Here is a 27,177-nt window from a genome sequence, read left to right as displayed (position 1 = left end):
GAAATTCATGGAGAACTTTTGGAGATATTATACATAGGATCCGGATCTAGAGCCGCCCCCAAATTTAATAATTTCTTTCTTGACCCATGGCCCACTCTTCCACCAAATTTCATTGAAATTCATTTAGAACTTTTGGATACATCGCCTGTACAAACAGACAGACATAGGTGAATACATAACCTCCTCCAACTTCGCTGGCGGAGGTAAATATCAGGACTTCTTTACGAATGGTACAGTACGTACCTCCTAAGCTGAGTACACTTTTTTTTTTTTTGGTAACAAGAATATAATACAATTAGCTGTCGTACTGAATGGATTAGTACCAAAAAATCATTATACCTTGTATCATCATCATCACCACTACAATTTTAATTTTGATTTCAGCCTAAAGTATGTTGTGAGACAGAATTTAAAGACTGAAATATAAATACATTTAACAACATAAAAAAAAAAAAAAGGATACACTAAACGCGCCCAAATCAGCAAAGAAACCTTTCTTATCAGTATACAGAGAAACTCACCGGTACGTACTAGTATTTAAAAAAAAAAAAAGAACAACAAGACCAGTACAAAACACACACACACACACACACACACACACACACACACACACACACACACACACACACACACACACACACACACACACACACACACACACACACACACACACACACACACACACACACACACACACATTCCGGTATGGATCTATGCATTAAAAAATGTCACTAGCTTTTTCAGGATATAGATATATTTCATTCTTAACTAAAGTGTTATCAGTTACACAAATGTATTGATAAACTATGGATATTCGTGATCACAGCAAAAGTAGTAAACCTAATTTCACTCAAGTTGCCTCAGAAAGTGCATATTCGAACACGTAAAATGATATATCTTCCACTGGTACTTACGCCTAACAGACTAGAACATGCCGATATGTTTGTAGTTTGTCTCATCGCTCAAAACTAACAAACACGCACTCTCCACTTGTGGAACTGAATAAGCTATACATCATGCAAGCCAACGCATAAACAAAAGCATGTACACCATAATACATATCACCGCGTGCTTTGGTGTCCAATTTTTGAGTTCATTCAGTAGAATCAAAGTCTTTGTCTAACCCAAAATGTCTGTTTCGAAAAGACTAGAGATGCACCGGAACTTGATTCCGGACGGTTACATCCTGCTGGAAATTCAATTTTAATGAAGTTCCGGTTCCGCCCGGAATTTTGAAAAAAAAAAAAAAAAAGCCGGAACCGGAACTTTTATTTTATATGTTATTGGACCAACTTTTCCTATTCTACAGCATATTTTTTCTCATCCATACAAAATACTCTTTTCTTACCTGTCACCTTCCTCAAAATGCATAAAAGTATGTATTGGTTAATGATATACTTGAGTTATGTATATAAACTTGAGGGGCAAGTTATAACAATTGTAAGAAATCTTCTGTACTAAAAATCTTCCAAATAATGCTAATACTCACGGCTCCTGAGTGACTGGGGTCTCGATCCTGAAGGATACCTGTCAAACACACATACCCTGCCGCACATGTACATGCATTTTCATTTTTTTTTTTTACACAATAGTATTTAGATTTTACTAGTTATTACAGTATTTATGATAAGTTGGTTTATACTTCTTTAACTACATACTTGGTGATAATTCTTTATTCTTTACACATACGAAAATAAAAGGTGGATGTAATTTCATCTTACCTTGATGCACACAAATAGAGGTATTGCGTTATACTGTGACTAAATTACAAAAATAAAAACAGAATGACTTAGGCTGCTTCAACTTGGTGTAAAAGGGTTAGTTAAAAAAAAATAATTTGGAATTGTAAACAAAAAAAGTAAGACTAAAATTATTGCCTAGTACTTGTATGTTTGAGCGTTAAGATTTTTTTTTTTTTTTTTAATTCCACAAGCTCACTTCCAGTTCCGTTTCCGGGCGGAAGTTTCGGCCGGAACTTTTTAAAAGCTCCGGCTAGTTCCGGTTCCAGCCGGAACTCGATATGCTGGTTCCGGTGCATCCCTAGAAAAGACCATCTGGTTTGCTGCTGTATGCAGTCTTTTTATATTCTACTGCAGTTATTTTGTACTTCGAATGGATAAACTGAAAGCCACATTTTCACTGGCTGTCGTTTTCCAAAAGCTATCAGTTTCTTTTTTCTTTATTTTTCTTCTGGGAGGAGGAATTGTATACAGTTGGAGGAGAATAGTTAATGTAGTTTTTACAGTAGCACATAATAACAAAACAGATCCTTCTTTTTATTACAGGTGAGCGTTCATACAAGTATGCTACAGGCCGGTTTCAAGTTATCAAGGTAAAATACACAAACAGACTTTGAGCAAAAAAATGAGACTTTTTTGTAGATACTGTTTTCAGAAGTTACGAGCATTCCCCATTCTTAAATCAAAATAACATGAATAAACACCTTAGTCATACAAGCTAGTATATAAGGGCGCGCGCGCGCGCACGCACGCGCGCACACACGCACACACACACACACACACACACACACACACACACACATACAAATATACACTCTGCCACCGTAACACATACTGTACTTGCTGGCAAATTTGTTAAGTGCTTCATTATAGCATCATATACATCATAATCATGTACTGTATATTTGAACTACGCCAACGCTATCTATCTATCTATCTATCTATAAGAAAACCATCTCACCAATGGAATAAAACACTTGTTAGTTCACAGATGCATACAGGTGATTCAAAGACACATGTTAACAGGAATACTGACACTCACATTCTAGCACTCACATAAAAGCAGATTTGTCAGTTGTAGGATACACATATGCTAACTTGTCCTAACACGTGAAAACACAATCGGTATGTCCTGTGTGTGTGTGTGTGTGTGTGTGTGTGTGTGTGTGTGTGTGAGAGAGAGAGAGAGAGAGAGAGAGAGAGAGAGAGAGAGAGAGAGAGAGAGAGAGAGAGAGAGAGAGAGAGAGAGAGAGAGAGAGAGAGAGAGAGAGAGAGAGAGAGAGAGAGAGAGAGAGAGAGAGAGAGACAGACAGACAGACAGACAGACAGACTAACCGTTCATAGCCGATAGCGAAATCAGAAAAGAATAGTTTTATTATGGTTTCAAAATTTTCAGTCTCTTCAATCCCAGTTTTCATACGCGATTCACTATAATATTATTTTCATTTCCTCGTCGATGACCAATTTATTTCAAAACTGACGAATTATCGAATTTCGAGTCTAATAACAGTAGTATCAACTCGTGTCTCAAATGAGGTTGCACTAAATGATCTAATTCAATTGCAATGGGTTAGAGGAGGGTGGGTTGGGTCGGCCAGGGTAAATCAGGCTACATAAGACTGGAAGGAACTAAAATAGCTGCGTTACCTTTGGATAAGCTAGAGTATTAGGCTGTTTACACTGGTCTGGTTAGGTTCTTCACACTTGCACCCCAAATAAGGAATGAACAAATGTGTGAACAGAGGAGGAAGAAAAGCTGAAGTATTTGTAACAGTCTTGGTGGTGGTGGTGGTGGTAGTAGTACTGTAGTAGTAGTAGTAGTAGTAGTAGTAGTAGTAGTAGTAGTGATGGTGGTGGTAGTAGTAGTAGTTGTTGTTGTAGTTGTAGTAGAAGCAGCAGTGAAGTGAGATCAGTAAGATCAGAGGTAGAAGTGAGCCAGGTAGAAGCTCTACAATTTTAGACCGAGCAATATCGATCAGTCGTCACTTTTGCTCCCAGCCATACGGATGGAGGGAGCAGTAGGGAGAAAGAGAAAGTACGGAGCAGAGTAGGGAAAGAAAGTAGGGAGCAAAGTAGGGAGAAAACTGGGAGAGATGGAAAATGCAGAGAGAGAGAGAGAGAGAGAGAGAGAGTACAGTGTAGTACAAAGGAAGGCATAGAGCACCAGACCTCTTGGTTCTTTAGAGGCTGTTTCATACCAGCGTAATAGGTACCATTCTGTCAGATACGAGTGAAAATATGCGAGTGGATGAAGGCAGTTGGAAAATAAAAAGAGTAAAAGAAGAGGGGCAAGTCTGATTTGGTCACAGAAGAAAAATGAGAGATGTAAACTGAAGCATAGTGAATTATAGTAAGAAAAAAACGTGAATAAAAGTGAGACCTGAAGACTAAACTAAGCTTTTCAAAAATGTGCTCGGACGTAAATATAAAAATGAAAGATACATGATCTGCCTGGTGAAAACGGACAAAGTAGAACTAAATGCAGCGGAAGAAAAATAACGGAAGCGGGAATGTGACAATATGAGAAGGTATGAATAAGAAACTGAAAATCGAGATGGCAGGGAAAACTGCAGAGACTGATAGGGGATGAAGAAACAACGAAAGAAGACGATAGGTTATAGCAGTAATGCTGGAGTATTAAAAGAGCACTGGACAGCTAAAAAGTGGATGACTGGATGATTTTCAGAAGAATATTGAGTAGTGGAATAAATAAAATTGTTCAAGTTATACAAAGCACTTAAATGAATAAACTGGCTGATTTATGATGGTAGAAATAATTACACGATGCAATACAGAAGTGTGGGATGAACAGTGGCTCAGGTAATATACAGCGTTTGTATTTATAAAGTAGCTAATGTAATATTGAATAACAAAATAAGTAAAGCAGTAAATGTAATATAGATTAATGCAATTAATAAAACAGCAGATACTGTAATACAGTACTGAAATGGATAAAGTAGATTTTGTAATATTTCATAGTGGAACGAAAACATTAGGCGAGTTAATAAAACAGTGGCATATATAAACAAACTGGATATGTAATAAAGTTGCGTTGTAATTGATATAATATAAAAAAGTGGAATGAATAAAGTGGCCGATGTAATGTAGAACTAGTGGAATGAATAAAATATCCGTTTTATAACATTATGCTTGTAGCGTAGTGGCATAAACAATATGTCTTATAATATGGCACGAATAAAATAGGCGATGTATAGAACAGACGAGAATATAATGTAGCTATCAGCTATAATAGGAAATGAGACGAGATAGAGGCAAGATGACCTGGCACTTATGACAAGTGTTAGGTCGAACTCGGTTACCAGGCCGGCCTGTCCTCAGGGGTCACCAGCATTCACACTCTCTAGCATTCGCAGTCTCGACAACACCGCTGCTTCGATAAATGCTGCCATCTAATATATATATATATATATATATATATATATATATACTCGTATAGACTACAATTGCTAATATTTTTTTTTCTGTACCACCCTTGCTATTTCTCTATACCACCCATGAAAAAGTAAATTATAGTGTAGTCTTATATTTTTTATCCCCAGTGGGCAATGCAGTTCCTTCAATAAACCTTGCTAGTTCCATTGTACCATTTTTGCTATATTTTCTCTAACACTTTTTTTTTTTTTATTACCACCCATATAACAAGATTTTCTTTGATTCCTAAAGGACGTATAACCACTCTTGTTCTGACCAGAATCATCCTTACAAAAAGGATAAAACAGTTACAATTTCTCGCGTCCTGAGAAAATGGAGATTTTTTTTTAATCCACAGACGACGCGACGCTGCTCTTGAGCAGAGGAAAGCCTCCAAAGGCAGCAAAACTATACACCTTCACACCTTGAGAAGGTTATCATAGGCTACATTTTTGTAGGTAGATCATACGGGAGCTGTTTTTTTTTTTTTTCTGGATTTTTAAAAAGTGTTTAGTGAAGTTGCCTATCTGGCTTGCCTTGACATGGCTTATTGAGCAGTGTAAATTTAACTCTCCATAATTCGATTTAGTTATCAGGAGACTAGTGGTATCTTACCATCAGTAATTTCAGTTCCTATTAGACTCAGTATGAAAACGGCTCAGACACAGGTAAACAGCAGGACAACAAAGGGTGAAATAATACTACATAGTTACTGGAGTTATTTCTTTATCAGTAATTATCGATCCATTTTCGTAATAGTACCGTACTAAAGAGGTATTAATAAAAGCAGTCGTCTAAATAACTGATGTAAACAACAAGTAACAATAGCCGGAGACCCGATGCCGAAAACCGGAGATGTGAGAGCGAGTCGGGCGCGCGAGACAGGAATATGCGGAGTTGGTCTGGGGGGGCTCAAGTTTTGCAAGTGACGGCTGTAGGGACGAGGGAGTCAACTTCAGCCTCTCTCGACCGTCCAACAAAACTCCGTCACACAACATCACTCTGATTTAAAGACGGGGGTGGGCGGCGATTATGAGCAAGACCCGCGTGTGATACTTGTCGAGGGGGCTGGTAAGTTACCGAGAGTTACGGTGTTAGTTCCCGCGACTTAATTTTCCGTGGCAGAGTTCCGTCCCGCACTTGATCGCCGCTGGGGCCAAGGCAAGTTGGCGCATTACTGTTAAGAGCGGGACGCGGCGCTGCATTCACATATGTCGCAACAAAACCTTATTATTCAACAAATAATCGATGGTGGAGTCAGCCCCCGCTAGCAGCAGCAGCAGCAGCAGCAGCAGCCTTGACTGGGTATAACTTCAGGCAACGTGACCGGCCCCTTTCTGCCTCCCTCCCTCACTTTATCACCACGTCATTCCTCACCACACCACTGAAAACTGCCTTTGGAAATAATATTGGGAGATAAAAGAATTCATATCTCCGCTGGTATCTCTTAATTCCGAGGTGATGTGACAATAACTGGTATAGCAAGTGTATTATAGTGTATTTCGGGTGGTGCGCGGTGGTGGCGGCCGCACCAACTGCAGTTTATTAGGCTGTGAGGCGGAGCGAGCGGGGGGGAGGAGCCACGCGGTCGCCAGATTCACCCTCACGCATTTATTTTATTTCGGCTTCTCGTGTGGCCTCCTGGAGGGTCCTGCTGATGGGATGGTGTATGGGGCCGGCACAACTCCATCTAACGCTCTTTATTTCGTTCTGCGCAAGTTGGACATAATCTTGTTCATGTTTAATTAATGAATATGTATGTGATGCTGTGATCACGTATATTTGGCTACCACCGGTTTTCATACTCATTAGTGTATAGTTTTACATTATGTATGGTGTCTGTTCTGTGTTCAGGGATGTTGGTAAACTCATGTTATGTTAGTGACATGCCACAAAGTAATGATATAGTGAAATTATTAGGTAGTTGTTCGTGCGTCTGGCAGCGCGGGTGTGGACGTGTGGCTGGGGCGGGCGTGTGCTGGGTCAGTGTGCGGGAGAGCGCGAGGGAGAGTGTATGTCGCTTCCCGGCCTGTGTGCTTGTGTGAGTGTTGGCACCCGTGCATGTGCGTCCTTGTAGTCAGGCACGCTGCCAGTGACACTTGTGATAACTGCTGCTGAAATAGACTGTGGTGAGTGGAGGTGCTGCAGCTGCCCGGGCGTGGCACTCACGAGCGGCGCGCCCCACTCGAGGACGACCTGACCTGACCTGGCCCACACACGACCACCGCCATGGCCAGCCAACAGTTCTGCCTGCGGTGGAACAACTATCAGAGCAACCTGATGCAGGTGTTCGACCAACTACTACAGAGTGAGAGCTTCGTGGACGTTACGCTGTCGTGCGAGGGCCACAGCGTCAAGGCTCACCGCATGGTGCTCTCCGCCTGCTCCCCCTACTTCCAGTGCCTGCTGAATGATACTCCCTGCTCCCACCCCGTCATCATCCTGCAGGGCGTCAAGCTTGCCGAGTTGAAGGCTGTTGTGGAGTTCATGTACAAGGGCGAGATCAACATTTGCCAAGAGCAACTGGGCTCGCTGCTCCGCGTGGCAGAGTCTCTCAAGGTGCGAGGCCTGGCCGAGGTGGACGGTGACGGAGCCGAACCGGCCGTCCTGGCCTCCCCTGCCCTGTCCCCTTCCACTCGCGTCACCACTACTCCCCTGGACGACAGTTCCCCTGGACACCTATCATTCCCGCGGAAGCGCCGCCGTTACTCCGGAGACGACCTGAGCCGACCGTGCACTCCCTTGACTCCCACCAGCGCCCCCGAGAACTTGGAACCCCAACTCGATCTGAGCAACCCCCTGATGCGGGGCATGGCCAACACGCCCCTTTCAGGATCACCGGCATCCCTCACCTCCCTGGCCGCTCGCCTCCCTGGGGCCATGCCGCCCCCAGCCCCCATGCCGCCCCACCTGCCCCACCTCCCGCCCCTCAGCCCGCTCCTCAACATGCACACCCTGCCCCGCCCACACGCTCCCGACGACTTCGAGATCCGACCAGGCATCGCCGAGATGATCCGCGAGGAGGAGAGGGTGAGTGCCTGTCGCAGTCTCACCTGGCCCCGCCTGCCCTCACCTGGACAGGGGAGGGGTCAGGACATCTCTGCCACATGCCCTAACCTTGACCTCACATGTCACAGACGTGCAGTTCTCGCCCAACACCTGTGTTTACATCCTCACACGTCACTTTACACATAACCTGTTCTCTACACCTGCTCCCAAACTTTTCTCCTAAGCTCCAACACCGCTGATACACATCCACACAACCTGCCTGACACACCTTTCATCACACTTTTCCTTTCCAACTTACACCTAACCCCACACACCTGTCCCTCTTACACACAAGCACACCTTTTCGCTTACACCTGTCCCATACCTGTCCTGCCGCGCGACACAGTGACCGCCTGAGCGACTCTTCCTAAAGCCAGTGCACCCACCCAAACACACACCGACGACCCGACACAACTGGTGAAAGGAGAAGAAAGGGGAGAGCGATGTGGAAGAGAAAGGAAAAGTGAGAGTGGGGGGGAACTTGTATGAGAATGGGAAAGTGAGAGGGCGTGAGAGAGAGGGAAAAAAGAGAGAGGCGTGTGGCGCGGACCGTCCCTCGCCTCTCACTCTCTCCCACTCTCACACACACGGCGACTTCAACTGGTGCCATGTCATTGGGGAGGAAAAAACAGCCTGGACGGGTTTTCACAATTTAGCGTAAAAGCGAGGGAGGGGGGACGAGAACTGTGACTCGCGATGCCGGGCGTTTCGTGTCTGTTGTATGCAAATTCCGCTGCCAATTTCTGTTTTTGTTTGCCCATTTGATTAATGATTCTTTAAACATTAGTGGCTTTAAAAGACGTGAAGTATGACTAGCCTCACCCCCCAGCCTCCCTCCCATTCCCGTTGCCCCCCCTACCACCACCACCACTATCCCACCTCCGCCCCCCCTTCTCAAAGTTTCCCCTCCCAAGAGAATTCGCAGTGGAGTCAATAATCCTGAAGGGGGGCGAGGGAGGGAGGGTTCAAAACTTAGTGGCCCGGTGGGTTAGTGGGGAGGGGGAGAAGGAGTGGTTAGAGCCAAAGTGGTACCTATAATAATGGACAAATAATTAACACTTGTAATATTCATATTTTCCTGTTATTCGATGTCCTGTATGTGTATTATCTTTTGGATAATTTTGGTAGGCCTAATATAAAAACAGGGAACTTTGGGCAACACTTATAACATTGGACGAATTAACACGTGCACATTTAACTTTTCCAAGTTATTCTCGACACCTACTGTATATACTGATAATGGTATAAAATTATTGTATACCGCGTTTTTGAGGGGAGGAGTGAAGGGGAGGCTACGGTCAAAGTGATCATTTTAATGATTAACAGTTCAGTAACACGTGAAGAATTCATATTTTTTCAATTTATTTTATTCCCTGTGCATATTTTTTCTCATTTTTTTTTTCTTTCTCCTGTTTACCGGGTTTGTGAGGTGGGTGAGAAAGGGAGGTTGGGAGCAGAGTAGCCAAATCATGTAATACTTGGCAGAGCCATTTACAAAATCTGCAGTGTTCATATTTAATAAGTAATTTTATTCACCATATATATATATATATATATATATATATATATATATATATATATATATATATATATATATATGCTGGTGAGAAGGGGTCGAAAGGGAGACTGGGAGCATAGTGACCGATAAAATAATGGGCAGGGTGATATATACTGTATTCATATTTTCTGTCATATTGTACCCAGTGTGTGTATTTTCTTATGATTATTTTTTATAGTATATATCAGGTCGGAGAGTGGAGGAGGTTGGTGACAAAGTAGCTTGTTATAGTGAAAACATATCTAACACAATAGGCTAGTAGCGAATGTATATAGTTTTTTTATACATTGTTTTCAGTGTGTATAAATAATTTTGTAGATATTTATTTTCGCGTTTTAAATATAAGCTGGTGGGTAGGGTAAGCAAAGGAGGTAAGAGGTGAAGTAGGTATTATATTGGACGTCATTATCATTTTCGTTCACATTGTCGGGATATAATTTTACCTCTCACTCCAAAGCATACTGTTGTTATTGTAAAGGATATACTGTATGTTTGGTCGTCTGTTTATAACTTGTAGTCCCGGGTATGGTTACCGATAATTATTTGTAAAGCTATAACTGCATCCCCGCTCCCTTTACCGAGTGTTCAGAATTGTAATTTGAAGAAATTATATCGGTAATTTCCGTAACTACAATTCATTATGGTTAATTAACTATTGTGCTCTTTTATTAACTAATTACCGCTTATCGCATGTAGTCGCTGCCTTACCGCTACATTGTTATTGTAAGTATTTGGGGGCATGTTTTATAATTATTTTGCGTGGTGCACTAGTAATTATTCATATATCTTTCATATTCGTCAGATGTCTTTAATTGGTGTGCATAATTATTGCCTGTTTCTTCGAGTATTAATAATTACTTACGGTATACGGATTAATTAAATTTTGCTCATGAACTCCCGCTATTATGGAAGCAGTTTGAGTGCCTGTTAATACCAGACAATTTTTTTTAATTGAGAGAATTTCTAGTAGTAAGGAGGGTCATTGGAGGCAGTTTTTAACCGTGTGACGAGTAAGAAATTTGTGTTTGCTTGAACATAATACACAAGTGCGTCAGTAAGAGCGACAGGGTTAATTTTGCGGCTGATATTAACACCGTGCCCTTTAGTTGTATTCTTTCCTTGCGATACCCCATGGTATTCCGAAAAATTTCTATGTTTTCATGTTACGAGTTATGGATTTTTTTTTTTTTTTCCGTACTGCAGTTTAAGAAATTCCCGTTTTCGTAGTTCTCTGTGCCGTAAGAATATTCGCTGTTATCCAAGTAACGCATAACTATTTTGTAAGAAAAGCTTGATCGTATTTTAGTGGCTTTTTTTTTTTTTTTTTTTTATCCAAGGCTTATAAAATTTTCCACGTTTATGCGCCACCGTTCTCATTTTGCTTATTCCCTAGTTTGTTCCCATCCCGTATGTACTGTTTCTTCCTATTGTTCTTCTACTAACATGTTCTCCCCATATTGACATCATTATCATTGTCAGAGGTTGCTTTATTACTATTATTCACCTGTGATTATTAGTCTGATTTTTCGCATATTGACGAATGTTGATCTTTTTTTAATATTCTTTTTTTCTGACCCTATTCTTTTGGCATCTCATTGGCCTTGTATTTATTTTGTGACAATTTCTTTCATATGCCTTTCCTCAGTTTTCATTTGTCTAATTTTTTCAATACTCTTTTTTTAACACATTAGCATATAATTTTTAAAAATAGTATTTAATAGTCTGTTATTAGCTATTGTACTCTTCTGTAGTATTAGGCTCATCGCTTTGTTTCCGTTTCTCCGGGTCCTCTATCTCCTGTTCTTCAACTTTTTCTCTTTTTGGAATTCCATTTTATTTCGATCGCATCCCTCATCTTTGCATCCAGTTCCATTCGGTTTTCAGTGACTGACACTTTTTTCTTTCTTCATTTTCATTTATCTCTATTTCTGTTGTTTAGCATCCACACTGTCTTCATATTTTCTGCCTCGCCGACGTTCTTAACATGGTCATTTCTCTGTTTCTTTCACCTCCATATATAGCATCCTTCTTTTTCATCATTTGTACTGCACTGCAGCCATAATCTCCATTGCCTTCATTTATAGTATAAACCTTATTCATTTCTTAGTGTTCGTTTATTATTATTTTTTTTTATCATCCTGTTGAACCTCTTCACCTCTGTTTCTGTCACCATAACCATTTTCATCTCTCCTTCATTCACCCTGGCCTTTCCACCTTGTCTTCATCCCTGCACCCTATCTCTATCTTTGCACCAGATTCTCTTCCCCCTTTTTCTCCTGTCCACTCTATATTCCTCTCTCTTCCTGTTGTCTTTCTCATCCACCTGCCCTAGTTACCCTTCTCTATCCCATTTCACACTTTCTATGCCCAGCCTGTTTCTCTTCTGCTCCCCATCTTTACCCTCTTGCGACTCTCTTTCCTTTCTCCCTCCTCCTCTCAATCTATCATTTTTCTTTTCCATCCTATCTCCGTCTTCACATTTTAACTCATCCTTCTTTGCTATTCTTTCTGATCCATTCCCCTCGTATTCTCCTCTTCCTCTTTTCCACTCCATCGTCTCCCTCTGTTCTGCATCTTTGTAATCCTTATTCCTCGTGGTCAACACTCTCTCCCTCTGACCTTTATTATCCATCTCTCTCATCCCTTTCTTCCCCTCATTCTACCTTCCTCATCCCGTTCTTTGTCTCCTACCTTTCCCCCTTCATCATATATCCTTTCTCATATCCATCCCCCTATCATCGTATCCCTCTCTTCCTACCGGCAGTTCCCTCTCTCTTACTCTCTATCCCTTTGTCTATATCTATCCATACCCTTTCTCCCTGCCTCTGCTTTCCTTTTTCTCTCATTGTGGCTCGCCCATTTTCTTCTCTCATTCCGTTCTTCTCATTCTTACCTCTCTCCACCCTTTCCCTTTCTTCCCTCTTCCCTTATTTTTTCCTCCCCCTTTGTCCCTCTTCTCTACCTTTTCTTCTCCCTGTAGCGCGTGTCCTTCCCTCCCCCCATCCCCTTCCCCCGTGCACAGGTCGCCTCGAACCCCAGACCACGGAGTTAAAAAGGTGTTAAGTTGGCCACCCTGACGACAGGTCCGCCGCCTTTTTTAAACCACTTGGGGCTGCTGTGGCGGTGGTTGAATAGTGATCAGCCCCTTCCTCCTCCCACATGCCTTATATTCGCTCCATCAACCCTTACGTTGCTCCCTGATCCCTTATGTTGCACCCTGGATCCCTCGGGTCGCTATGTGATCCTTATACCGTTCTCTTTATGCCAGTCTGATTCCTTATATCTATCTGATTCCTTTCACTGCTTTCTCATCACTCAAATCACTCTCTCGTCTCTTTCATCGCTCCCTCCTTCCTTAAAACGCTCACGGAAAATTTTTACCGGTTGATGTTTGTTTTTACTGATCCTGTTTGAGTGCTATCTGATCCTTTATATTCCATTCTGAGCTCACGTACTAGTTCCTCATCCCCTATGCTGCCTCTCTATCTGTTTGCTGATTCCTTATAATTTGATGTCTGAGGCTTTATACAATTGTGTTAAGGTAGTCCTTTGTCCATTTATACCCACTACTCATGTTTATAGTATTGCATTGTACTCAGTTGTGTTTCCTGATCTTTTAGGCCTATATCGCTTCCTGAATCAACATACAACATCTGATCCTCCTACCTCGTCATTAACCCTTATAACCGCTCCATGAACTCTTGTATTGCTTTCTTATCCCTTATGCTCGTTCTCTGATCTCTTAAAAGACTCCATTCCTGATACCGTACCGTGCTCGTTCCCTGGTTCCTGCCCAAAGCATCCATGATACTGAGCCTTTGTACTGCTTCCTCCTCCCCTATACTCTTTCCCTGCACCCCTTTTCTAATCCCTGATCCAGTATTCTGCTCGCTGATCCATTTTCCTTTCCCTAACCCCTTATTCTACTCCCTCAGCCTGAACTAGATGTACTTTTTTTTTTTTTTTTTTTTTTACTGCCCCCTGATTCCATATATTGCCCATGGTCTCCGATATCGCTTTCTCCTGGCTTCTATTTCTCACTGATTCCAAACACTGTTTCCATCTTCCTCATACCGATATTGCTTTGTAATCTAATACCGCTCACTGATCCCTCATAGGTTACGGATCCTTGATTCCTTGTACTCCTCCCTGACCGCTTATATTGCTGTATAATTGTTTATACTGCTCCCAGAGCCCTTAAACTAGGTCCTGATCACATATACCGCTACCTGATCCCCTACGCTGGTAGTTTCCTGATTTTTTATACCGCTTCCTCATCCCTTTTGTCTTTCCCTGGTCTTTCATTCCACTTGTCTCAGGTTCCTCATACCGTACTGATCCCTTACTCCGTTCACCTGTGAATCACTATGCATTACCGGTATACTGCTACTTCACCCAGTCTTCCATGAGTCCCAAATACCAGTTACTGATCCCATAGTCTGCTCATCACTGGTCTCCCTGATCCTTTATAACGATGCCTGATCTTTTATCCTTATCTCTAATCCCTTTTTCCGATCCTCAAGGCCTTATTCCCGTCCCCAAGTCCTTTGGCTTTACTGATATCCCATTCGTAATCGGACTATTCTTTGATCCCGTACGCAGATTCCTAACTTGTGACGCTGTTCACTGGGAACCTGTCCGATCCCTGGTCCTTGACCGCCGCGCCAGTGTCCCCTGATGGCGTTCCTGATTCCTGACGCAGTTTCACGCGCCCATATTCCGTTCGTCCCTGATACTTGTTTCACTGTTTAGGCCATTACTTCACCCTTTTGTCCGTGATCCCCTATCCTACTCCGTAAGCCGGTTCTCAGAGCTTTATTCCGTCCAAGTCTCATCCCTTACGTTGTACATTTAGCTCCCTTTTCACCACCGAACCCTTATTTTAGTCCCAGTGTCCTAATGGCGGTCTCTTAGTCCCCATTCCGATCTAAGCGTTCTCACTCCGCTCCCTTATTACAAATGCCATTCCTCCATTATCGCTTATTCCAATTTCTGATCCATTTTTCGGATTCTTGACCCTTGTTCTGGTACTAGAGCCCAAAACCCATTTTTCTCTGCTTGTATCTGTCCCAGAACCCGTATATCGATTCCATGTGTCGTATTCTAACCTTACTCCGATCACCTTGAGCCGTAATTCGGCTGTTGAACCCCTATTCCGTTCTCTGGCCAGCTATTGTATTCGTCTGTGATTCCTTATGATATACGTCCGTGATCTTCTATATAGTCCCTGGTCCATTATTCGATCCGTCCTTGATCCTTTGCATAGATGGGAACAAAAGTTCACCTAACATTATAACCTCGTCTGCCTCCCACTGTCCTCTGCTGGCTGAAATCCCTTAGATGAGAGTGGCTTGCTTGCCAGTAGATGATTCACCTTCATATGATGCATCAGGGAAGAAAGTTCAGGACACACTTAAACGTGATGCAGACGTAGAAGAGTTTTCCCCTGACTTTTCTCTTCCCGAGTCCATATTTCGATCCCTTTGCCCATGTTTTTACAGTTAAACTGCTGTACAGGTCCCGGAGCCCTTGTTCAGGAGCCTGCGCCCTTATTCTCGACTCAATGCCCTTTTTTTTTGTAAATTTTCACTGCGGTTCCTTGGCCAATATTCCGCTGTTCGTTCAGATATCCGTCAGTGATTTCATTTACTTCCGTCCCTACTCCATAATGCTATTCGCCTCTGATCCCTTGCACCGAATCCCAGAGCCCTTAGCGCGGGCTCCAAGCCCTTATTCTCGACCTGTATTCCACTCTCCGATCACCTATAGTTATTTGTACAAGTGTGCTCTGCCATTCGTCCGTGATCCCTCATACCGGTCCCTAGTCCGTTACCGTGCTTGTCCTTGATCCCTTATACCAGTCCCTGTGCTGTAACACTCCTCGGCCAGGGTTGGTTCTCACCTGTGTATGTGTGTGTTTTGTTTTTCCCACACGTATTTTTTATCACTTTTTTTTTTCTCTTATGCTAGCCTTTTCATGTGGTTTGTCGCTTTTTCGTCCGACGTTGTCTTTTCGTCCCACGGTTTGTGTGTGTGTGTGTGTGTGTGTGTGTGTGTGTGTGTGTGTGTGTGTGTGTGTGTGTGTGTGTGTGTGTGTCATTTACGATTGTTGTTATTTTGCTGGACTTTTTTTTTCCCACATTTGTCGCTTTTCCGATCAATGTTTGTCTTTTTTTTCAGTATTGATTGTTTTTTCTTGTTATCCGACATTTGTCTTTAGTTTTTCTTTTGTTTGCCAGTCTTTCGTCCCATTGTGTCGTTTGTATCCCACAAAAATTTTTTGTCTGGTGTTTTTTTTTAGCATTTGCTTGTTCATCGTTTGCTTTCCCTTTTTTCCTCTTAAAAATTATTTCATCCATAGTTTGTTGTCCCTTTTTCTTGTCTGCATTTTTTTCCCCTCTTTTAGTCATCCAGTCATCTTTCCGCCTCAAGTTTGTGCTTCTGTCATGTCTTGCCGCTTACTTTGTATATTTTCACTGCTCCTGTTCAACGTTGTATAATCCCCCATTTTCCCTGATTTGGCAACACTTGTACTAGTTCTCTGATGCTGTCCTTTTTCCATAATACAAGAAGTCATTCAAAACTAAATAAAATAATTTTGCGGTAGCAAGAATGTGACAAAAAATCCTTGACAACGAGAGTTCTTTGCAGAGCAGAATATAATAATTTTCTTGTTGCAAGAGTAATCAATAACTATAATAAATACTACTTTCGGTACGAGAGATGTAACCAGAGATGAATAAAATAGTATGACAATAACAAGAATAACAAGTAATGATGATAATTATGATAATAATGATAAAAGAAAAAATAATAATTGCGAGAGATCTCCCCCTGAGCTGAGTGAAATAGTTTGACAGCATGAACTGATAAAGACGTAATCGTTCCGAAGTGGTTAAGTTCATCGTTTTTCCCTCACTGCGGTTCCTTTGTCTTCCTGCTCATATTTAAATTTGTTCCATTTTCTCGCCACATGCGCCTAACCTCTTCAGTACGGCTACCTTAGCTCTTGCTGTCCCCCTACTTTGTTTAGCTAGGGACGGACTGAAAAAAATGAATACCAACAAGTAAATCCTTTTTATTCCTTGTAGTCACCACCAAAGGCAGGTGGTGGCCGAGTGGTTTGAGATGTCATCGGTTGTCTGAAATGATACGATTTTGATCCCAGGATAGGCTAGGACAGAGTGGTGTAATGAACCGAAGTTTGTTGAAACAGACTTGTCCCGTCTTCTAGAGTATCCATATACATAAAACATGCACCAGTCTTGAATGAGACAGCCGTAGCATGTATTCAAAATGGACAGTTAGTATTAGTGCAGAAGTAGTGACATGCATCTGTGTGGCACGTAGGAGGATTTCTGGGCCTCACATAAAAAGGAAAAAAGGTCACAAAAAAGACGATAATATTAAATCTTGGCAGTAACGAAGAGAAGCAACTAGCCTAGATTCCTTATCTGCAATATTTCCGCTCTAAGTATTTTGTGCTACCTTCAGACGATTTTATTCAACTTGGGATGGACCTGATAGAAAGGTCAACAAGATCCCTTATTCTTATCAGCTGTTATATTGTTTCTTCCCTTGTACCACATCAGGCCGTCACTACCGGCTCGCAACGCGCCTCATCTCGTAGTTTCTCGTTCCTAATTTTTCTCACCCTCACTTCTCTCCTTATCACTAACAATATCTCTCACGTCCTTAACCCCGTCTCTCAGTGCGCATCATCTCGCATATCTCCTTCCCTAACTGTGCCAGGCCTCTACTCCTAACTCCCTTATTCCTCACCACCCTACTCCTCACCCCGTCCCTAACTTCACTTTCTGTATCACTGTCCCTTACCACTCCCCTAGTGGCGGTCCATCGCAAATCCTCTCTTGTCACTCCTTCTCATCTCTAATTTCTCATGGTCGTCCCTGTCTCCAGACCTTTCTTCTTACCCATCCCTAACTACACTTTTTGCATCTCTGTCCGTCACACAGTTCTCCCCTAATTGCATCCCGTAGCCAACTCCGCTTCCGACCCTACATCTCTTGATCTTTCCCGTCCCTAACTGTCCCCATCCCCTCCTCTTGACACCGTACCTAACTCCATTTCAAATATATATTTTTCTCTTCTTTTCATCCTTTCTTTATGCAGCTCGCGTTTCACGCCACTTCATCTAATCCTTATTCCGTCCCTAACTATCCCCTGTTCCTGCGTCTCACCCCGTCCCGAACTGCACCTCACCTGCACTTTTTCCCATCCCTTTCTCGCTTCTCCCCTTTCTAAGTTCATAACTCTTGTGTGTCGCTCTACCCCTTCTGTTCCTCACCCCCATCTTCAGCAAAATCTGATATGTGGTACTGCACTCCATCCTTCGCTTCTGCATCGTTTACCTTTCATAATTCTTCCTTTAATCCCATTCCTATCACACTTTTCCCTACTTCACGTAATAATACCTTACTTTCGTTCCTGTCCCCAGGCCCAGTTTCTCTTTTTGTCATTTAGCCTAATCAGATTCACCATCTGTTTGACCATCTACACCTTTTTCACTCTTCACTTCTTAATCCCTGTCTTCAGCTCCCGCTTCTCTCTTCACCTCATCCCATAGTCCGCACTCAGGTTCTCAGTAGCTACGGTCTTGCCTTCTGCATCTAAATCCGTCTCTAGCTGCTTTTTTCTCACCTCCTGTACGAATATCTATCGCACATTCCTGTCAGAATCAGTATTAGTTTTTAGTCCCTTTCCTATTTCCTGGTTCCGTTCCTAACTCTCCCATACACCACTCCGTCACACCGCACAAAATCCAACCACACCCAAGACATCACACCCAGCCTGCTCCTTACACCACCTAGCTTTTTGTATCATTTTGCGTTCCCCATTCCTCTAATCACGCTCCATAGCTCCTGCCCCTCACTTCACTTAATGTTCTATCCCCTGCTCGCGGCACCAAGGCCCAGAGAAAGGGGGTACTGGACCTTGCTCAGCACTAGCTCACTATAGTCCTATGGCCTTTTCCAGTCCTCGTTCCACTTCATTCAGTGTTTTCTACCCTGTCCCTAACCTTATTCGTGTCACTCGTCCGTTTTTTTCGTTGCCCTATACCGCTACCTAGCACCCTGTTCCTCTTGCTCCATCTTTTTTCTCCGTTCTTCTTTTTCTATTTTTTTCCTTAGCTACTCGATCCGGTTTTCATAGTCTCTCAGGTTCGCACTGCACTTCGTTTCTCTCGCTCCCCTTCACCGTTGCCGCTCCTCTCACTTCATCGCACCCTTCCCTTTTTTTTTTTTTTTTTTTTTTTTCATGTAACGTGTTCCGTCAGTTTTTCGTTCTTGTTCCATTCCTAGTTCTTTCTGCACAACCGTGCTTACCTTTCACGTTTTTTTTTTTTGTCAGTTTATATTCGTGTTCGTCCGGATTTCGTTCTCACCTCCATACTCTTCCTCATTTGATTCCTGTCACATTGCTGTGTGTGTGTGTGTGTGTGTGTGTATGTGTGTGTGTGTGGTTTTTTCTTTCCTTTTCTTTTCTTTCTTTCCTTCTTTATACAATTCTTCCTTTTTTTTGTGCGTGTTCCGTCCATTTCCGGTGGTCTCGTCCATACCGCATCCCGTTCTTTTAGTTCCATCGCCACCTTCATATTGTTTTCCCCTTTTTCCTGTTCATAGCTTTTTTTTTTTTTTTTTTTTTTTTGTCAGTGTTCCTTCTCGCCTCCATTGCCTACCCAAGCTAACTAGTCTCGAAACCCTCCTTCACTCTTATTTTTTCTTTGCCTTTACCGTTTCATTCCATTCGTACCTTTAACCTCTTATACCCAACTCACTTTTTTTTTTTTTTCTACCTCCTGTCCACTCCCATCCGTCATCCCGTCTCAGTCTCTTTTTGTCTTTAAATTATATTCTCTCTCATCAACCTTTTTTTTTTTTTTTTCTTTTTCCTTACCCGTATTACTTCTTGTCACGCGTCTCATTATGAATCTTTACTCATATTCACTGCTCTCTCTGTCTTCCTTCAGCGTCACCCCTGAACTCTTCTTCTCCGTTCCCAACTTAGCTCCACTATACAGTAAATACCGTATATATATATATATATATATATATATATATATATATATATATATATATATATATATATATATATATATATATATATATATATATACATATATATATATAATCAAACCATGCTCTGTCATTGTATTGTTTTATTACTATATCTAAGTTTATCATTTTTAATTATTTTATTATATCTGTTCATTATATCTTACCGGTACTACTACTGTAAGTTAACCCCAGTTTTCCTCTTCTTGCGGTAAGTTTTCCTATCTTAGTTTTTTGTTCTGTCGTTTGACGTCTTCACTCTGAGGTCTCCTCGCATCCAGAATAGAACCGACGAACGAGATTCTAGTTCCTTTGACTCAATAAGTTTAATATAATCGCCTGACGTTAGCTACACTGAAAAGTCCAAGCAAGAAAATATGAAAATTTTCCGTGTCCGGTAGATTGAGCTAAATAACAATTTCTGGCGTAAACTGCAGTAAAATACTCAAAAGACGCTGGTTTGAGAAGGCTAATAAATAAATATTTTGATACTGATGGGGTTTGTCTCCTCAGAGCTGAATAAAATATCTTGGAAGCAAAGACAGAGAAAAATAAAAGTGCTCGTTTTACGCTTTTTACTGCCTGCCTTCCCGTTCATCTATTTTCACCATCGCTTCTCCCATAATCATCTCCCTAGGCTTTCCTTCCGTCTCTCTCATTAACTAGATACCGGTAACTGCTTTCTTTCTCTCTTCCTCTCTTCCCCTGATAATCCTTTTACTTCCCACCCTCTCTCTATATTTTTTCTCCCTCTTATGGCTTCAATGGCTACTATCCCTCCCTCTTCTCCATCATCTCCCTTCCTCTCACTCCCAATCTCTCCCTCTTTCCTCTTCTCTCCCCAGCTCCCGAGTTTTCCACCCTCCCTTTCCCTTTCCTGTTTGTCTCTGTCGTTCCCTTCGCCTACCCCCTCCCACTTCTCGTTTTACTTACCCTTTCATCTAACCTCTGTATTTCCTTTCCCCCCCCTCCGTCCTTACCTTCTTCTACCTTCTTCCTCCCCTCCATCCCTACCTCTCCTCCTGTCTTTTCCTTCCCCCTCCCTTCATATCTCCCCATCACCCCCGCACCCACCTCGCTTCATCTCTCGACTTGTCCTCTCAGTCTACCTCCGTACTTCCCTTCCTCAATCCTTCTGATCTTGTCCCCTCTCCTCCCTCCTCCTCCGCTCTCTCTCTCTCTCTCTCTCTCTCTCTCTCTCTCTCTCTCTCTCTCACTCTCAACCTCATCCGTCCTTGAGCATCTCCCTCCCCTCCTCTCCCTCACGCTCTTCTCCCTCACCCCCTTCCCATCCACCCCTTCACGCTTCTCTCCCACTCTCCTTCCTCCTCCTCATCTTCCACATACTTGTTCTCTCACCTTCCCTCTTTACTCCTCTCCCTCTGAACTTCCCTCCCTCAACCCTCTCCGTCCTTGGCTCCTCTCTCGTTATTTCCCCTCTCCATCCTTTCTTTCGTCATCTCCCTTCCACTCCCTCCCCTCTCCCCTCTCTCCTTCATCCCTTCTTCACATTCTGTCCCACCTTTCTCCTGTACAGTCCTTCCGCAATTCTCACTCTCAAATCCCTTCGTTCTTGCCTCCCTCGCCCCTTCCCCTTCGTCCTCCCTTCTTCCCCTCCCCCCCTTGCCTCTCCCTCTACTTGTCTTCTCATCTCCCTTCATACTCCTTTCCCCTCCGTTCTACTCTTCATCCTTCCTTCTCTGCATCAGTCCCCTCCTTATTTTCCCTCACTCTCTCCCCTTCCTTCGATTCTCTCTCCATACCCTCCCATCTCCCTCCACATTCCTCTCCCATTCACCTTTCCTCTCCTTCCTCTCTAATCTTTTGTCTCTGCTACCAATTCTTTCGTCATGTCCTTGTCCTCTCTATCTCCCTGCACACCTCGTTCCTTCTCCCCCGCCACCCCTTTGTTTCTCCCCCTCCAGCCCTTTCCCTCTTCTTGCCCTCTCATCTCCCTCCGTACCTTCTCCCCTCACCCCATGCAGCCAAGACTCCCCCGGGAACACGGCTACATCTTAACTGGCGCTCGTGTTGGCTGGTGATGTTCCTGTGTGTCGCGAGTGAGGGGCGCACTGGCGGAGATGGCGATTTGAGAGGCCGCCAGGGACATGCTGCATCCCCTGTACCCCCTCACTGCGTCTTCATTAGTTACTGCATCATTTACTAAGTTATTGAGTCGGGATTATTGTTTATTTATTTTTTATTACCAAGCTATTTCCACCCCGTGACTGCGTCTTCATTAGTTACTGGTAATTCTTTTGTTACTTAGTTATTGATGCAAGGTTATTATTTACTTACTTCTTTATTCACTAACTAATTTACTCAAAATTATTGTTTATTTACTTCATTTCGACTGAGATGACGACTGAGAGGTAATGGATGCTGGTTATCGATTGAGATTGTATTCATTGTGCATTATTTTCATCATTCACTTAGTTACCGGTATATCTTCTAAGTTAATTTATTTCATTCTTTGCTCAGTTGTCGACTACGGACTGTGAAATTTTCTGGTATTTAATTTATTCGCTCTTCACTTTTTTCGGAAAGTTATGGAAAGTAGACTGTTATTTAAACTAAGATTGTTTTTGCAAATTGTTCTTCTCTTCGGTATCATTACTTTTATTTGGGTCAGAACCAGGTGAGCACAGTACCGTCAGTTTAGGAAGGACCTCTGATAGTGAAGGGGTTTGTATAGTCGCGGCGAGCGACTCAGGTTGTCATTATCGTGCCCTGGCAACCTACCCATCAGCAGTGCGTCCGATTTCGTGTATAATGTGATACGCGTGTGATATTTGTATAATGTGTTCGTGAACCGTGTGTAATATATTCGTGTACAATAATATGATTCGTGTGTAATATGATATGAAATCGGATGCACCGTTGACAGGTAGGTTGTCAGGGTACGATAATTACAAGCTCAGAGTCGTGCGCCGCGACTTTAATGACTCGAACCTTTCTGTATGAAATGTACCACCAAAGCGTATGAAATCGTCTGGAGAGAGGAAGAAGACAATGAAAGTTGACTGTGGTGAAGGAGTAGTTTCTCTGAGGTATTTTCTGTGCGTACGGTATATACTTTGATTTTTTTTTTTTTTTTACTATTTATTGGTTGCAAATTGCTTTTTTTTCCTATTTCATTGGTGGCACTGATTTGTGGATTATTTTTTAATTATTATCGAAACGTTGTGGTTATAGGAGTATATGCTTACATATATTTTGACATGTTTTCATTAGCTCTTAATTATCTGTGTCCACATATTAATTATAGCTTCATTTACTGTACGTCAGTTATTTACGGTATAATGGATAATCATAGAGGCCATCGGAAAAATAGCAAATTTCTTCTGGCATGTCGTGATTAGCGCTTGAGTGGCTGTTAAGTATTTACATGTTTGCTTAACGAAAGTCTATGTGTTTGTATATTTTTAGTTCCTCTGTTCAGTATGGCGTCAAACTGATTATGGTCGTTACTGCGTTATTTCTATGCAGCACTTGGCACGATGACGTGTTTATTTTATTCTCGCTCCCACCAGGCGATTGTATTTAGCTCAAGAAGAACCTCGCTGATGGAAGGGATCGAAAGTACCGTAACCTCCAGTGCACTCTTTCACCAAAGGGAATCGAAACGAAGCTCAGTAAAATTGCCCAGCGTAGTATGATGTGATAAAACTAGACGTCTTTATACTGAAAGGATTAATGAATGCACAGCGATTATGATTTATCGCATTATTCAGTTTTTGGCATGTTTTGATACTGAGGAACTTGGCACCGGTATCTACTTTCTTAGTGATACTATGTGCCCTAATAAAATGAACAATTGTGAGTGTATGACGAAACGAGAGAGAATGTATCTCATATTTTGCTATGCATTAATATGTGATAATCTTTGTGGGCTTTTTCCGGTAACAGTACTGGGTATGTCCTCAGATTGCCGCGACCTACATGGGTTTAGTGGTGAGGCTCCTGACGAAGATAACCCTTCGTCTGATACGTAACAGTAAATTTGTCTCGTACAGTTTTGTCTCGTATAGTTTTGCGAATCAGCGGTATACCCTACACAAGCTTCTCCTCGGGAAGGCTATTATTCCGTCGAAGTTTTTGACGCCAAAAACATGAGTCCGTACTGCCTCCTAGGATGACGTTCTTTGCAACTCATTCCTGTTACCGCTTGAGTGTTGTAACCAGTTTAAGGGAGACTTCATATTGGAGGATTTGGGAACAATCTGTTATCGGTGATTATTTCAGTATGGTGACGTCCATTGTATAAAGTCTTGCAGCGCCAAACGATCTTATTCAGCTCAGGGAAGACCTCCCGTAATGGAGAAGTTAGGAACAACTACTACGACATTGTGAATTTCTTATTAATTTAATTATGCTACAACTAGGCCATTATTATTCAGAGAGGCCATCTCCATTTCACTCCTGCATTTTTTTTTTTTTCACTTCGTAGTTCCGCCACACGATTTTATTCATGTCATGGATGACTTCTCTTTGTGAAGGGGTTAATTTGTTTTGTCTGTGTACTCAGCCCGGCATATTAGTGGCCTAGTCTTGTGCGAGGGTTCCCTTCTTGGCTGGGCTCCACACGCCATCTCCCTCACAATACTCTCACTCTCCCACAAATCAGCATCGCCCACAAATCTCTAACTTTCTCACAAACCTGCGTCGCCAGCAACTCTCAAGCCTTTCTTCTAGCTCCTAATTCACTCTCACAAAACTACAAGTTTCTCATTTCCTTACAGGCAGCATTGTTCACATTCTGTCACTTTATCGCACCTAGGTTACTCAAAATTCCCACACATTTTCATGATTTACTCACATTCTCACAACCCGACTACCTTCACATTTCTCTTGTTTTCTCACGCACCTGCGTCGCTCACAATTCTCTTACGTTTTCACACGCCTCTCCTCGCTCCCGTTTCATTCTGTTTCTCATAAGCCTGCATCACTCACTTTCTCACAGACCTACATCTCTCACAGTCTCACAGACTTGCACTTCCCACTTTCTCACAAACCTGCACCACTAACTCTCTCACAGACCTGTCGTCTTACTCATCTCACAGTCTTCGCTCTCTTTCACATAACTCGCTCAGATTTATAGTTTCGTATCTCACAGTGTCCCGCTCATCCGTCTGTCTCCTTTCACCAGCCTGATTTAAATATAGCTCAGTTTTTTATTATACATGAATTCCTTGGCTCATAATGTAAGCCCTTACTCACAAGAAACCTCACAGTGTAGAACTTTGCATCAGCTGATTATTTTCTTACATATAGGTGGAATAAAAAACTTCTACCACAGTGATGTTTCTCTTCAAAACATCTTCGTCATAAGTGCGATATTTCCATATATTTTCCCTGAATATCTTCTAGTTTAAATTACCGACACCGGTATGCATCTTAAGAGCTTACCCTTACCGTTTAATTTTCCCATACAATTTCCTTCTTTATAAGGATTTCCGCTTGCCGTTTGTCATATATTTGTCTTCGTGTGCCTTCATATTTTTTCATTTTGGGGGGTGCGTGTTTGTTTTCGTGTACATCGCATCTTCAAAATTCCTTACTCCCCTATAACTTCTCCGTTTCCCGCCCATCAAGAATAAGGTGAAGCCATCCATATTACAAGTTTTCCCTCACACTTCCCCCCCCCCCCAGACATCTCTTCTCCCTTTCTTCCCTCATCTTACTCGTCGAAGCAGCGAGGTACCGGCTTTCTCTCTCTCCCCTCGCTCTGTCTGTCTGTCTGTCTGTCTGTCTGTCTCTCTCTCTCTCTTTCTCTCTCTCTCTCTCTCTCTCCCTCATCACTGTGTTCCTTTGCACTGTCTCCGGTCTGTTTTGGTCATGTTTTCTCTTTTTCCTCCTCGCCGCTTCTGCACCCTTCCTCCCTCCTTCCTCGCCCCTCACGGCTTCTGCATCTCTCCCTCCCTCCTCTCTTTCCCTCCCTCCCACCTCTCCCTCGCTCCCGTCTCCACCCACCTTGACAGATCCAATAGGTATTGATCTTTAGGTTAATGCATAGCTTGCTAGGGTAAGCTAAGGAGGGAGTGTCTTAGGAGGTAGGGAGGAAGAGGGTGGAGAAAAGGGGCTGACACGGAAGAGAAGAGAGGATTGGAGAAGACAAGAGAGGAAGTTGGGAAGGGAAAAGGGGAATAGAAAGGAAGGAAGTATGAAATGTAGAGAGTGAGAACAGTGTTAGTAAGGAGGAAGAGGGAGAATAAAGGAAGGGCTTGTAATGCAAGAAATGAAAGAGAGGAATAGAAATGAAGACACGAGTATGGATGTAGGGAGAAAAAGAGAAGGGATTAGTGTCTTGTGTGGATGGGAAATTGGGCAGTGGAGAGGAAGGGCATGAGAGGGAAAGGAGCTTTTTAGAGGTGAAAGAAAGGTTAGAAGGTAATGAAGAGGAGGAGAAGAGTATTGGGGAATGGCGATATGAGGAAGGTTCTGTTGAGAGAGAGAGAGAGAGAGAGAGAGAGAGAGAGTTTAAGCACTGAGAATGAGAGGCGAGCGGGGAGGAAACGACGAAAGGGGATACAATATCTTAGCAGAGAGGAAGATGGGGGAGTGGGAGAGGGGAAAGAAGGGGACAGAAGTAGGGAGAGGTGAGGGTGTTTAGGAAAAGGAGTACTGGGAGTGGAATGGAAGAAGAAAGAGAAGTGAAAGGGGAGGACGAAAGGAGAGAGGAGAGAGAGGGGAATGTGGGGATGGAAGGGGAGAAAGAGAAGGAAAAGTACCTAGAAGGGAGGAAGAAAGAAGAAACTGAGGAGGAAGAAAAGAGAAAGCGGGAAGGGGAGAGGAGAAGGAAAGGAGGAATAGAGGAGAAAGTGGGAGGGAAGGAAGAGAGGAGGAGGTAAGTTCGGGAGAGGTGGAAAAGAAGAGACGGTGAGGAGAAGACAGGAAATGAAGATAAGGAGAAGGAAAGTGAAAACCGAGATAAAATGTTGAGAGGGTAGAAAAAGGAGGATAAGGACGAGAAACTGTAGTGGGGGACAGAAGAGAAGATGAAGGTAGAGAAAATGAGGAGAAGGGGGAGAGAGAGAAAAAGGAAATGGGGTTCTTCGAAATAGGAAGGAAGGTTGTGATCGTTCATATGAGTTTGATTAAAGGAAATAATGAAATGAGAAAAGATTAAGAATAATGGACTGGAGAGGAAGAAAACAAGAGAGTAGGAGTAAGGAGAAGGAAGGTAGAGCAGGTCTATCTATCTATCTATCTATTACCAGACGCCATAATCCCGTACGGGGTGGCCATTTGACTCTGAGTTATTTGTTTTACAGGGAGGGGCACTAACCCTCCACCAACCCACTTGACACGTAGGGAGCACATA

At 42.7% G+C, this 27,177-nt stretch overlaps 1 protein-coding gene across 1 annotated transcript in view; it reads left to right on the top strand.

Moving 5' to 3' along the window:
* Positions 1-7,213: 7,213 nt before the first annotated feature.
* The window catches only part of LOC145392377 (uncharacterized), a 767,527-nt gene continuing 747,563 nt past the window's right edge, over positions 7,214-27,177 (top strand). Inside the window, exon 1 of the mRNA XM_080266779.1 lies at positions 7,214-8,201. Within this exon, the coding sequence (XP_080122905.1) occupies positions 7,401-8,201 (801 nt within the window). The 5' untranslated portion in view covers positions 7,214-7,400. The remainder of the gene's footprint in view (positions 8,202-27,177) is intronic.

The sequence above is a fragment of the Coenobita brevimanus genome, chromosome 22, assembly GCF_032717465.1.
Source record: "Coenobita brevimanus isolate Jiangsu-jjx chromosome 22, ASM3271746v2, whole genome shotgun sequence".
Classification (NCBI taxonomy): domain Eukaryota; kingdom Metazoa; phylum Arthropoda; class Malacostraca; order Decapoda; family Coenobitidae; genus Coenobita; species Coenobita brevimanus.
This window is presented reverse-complemented; position numbering and strand designations above follow the sequence as displayed.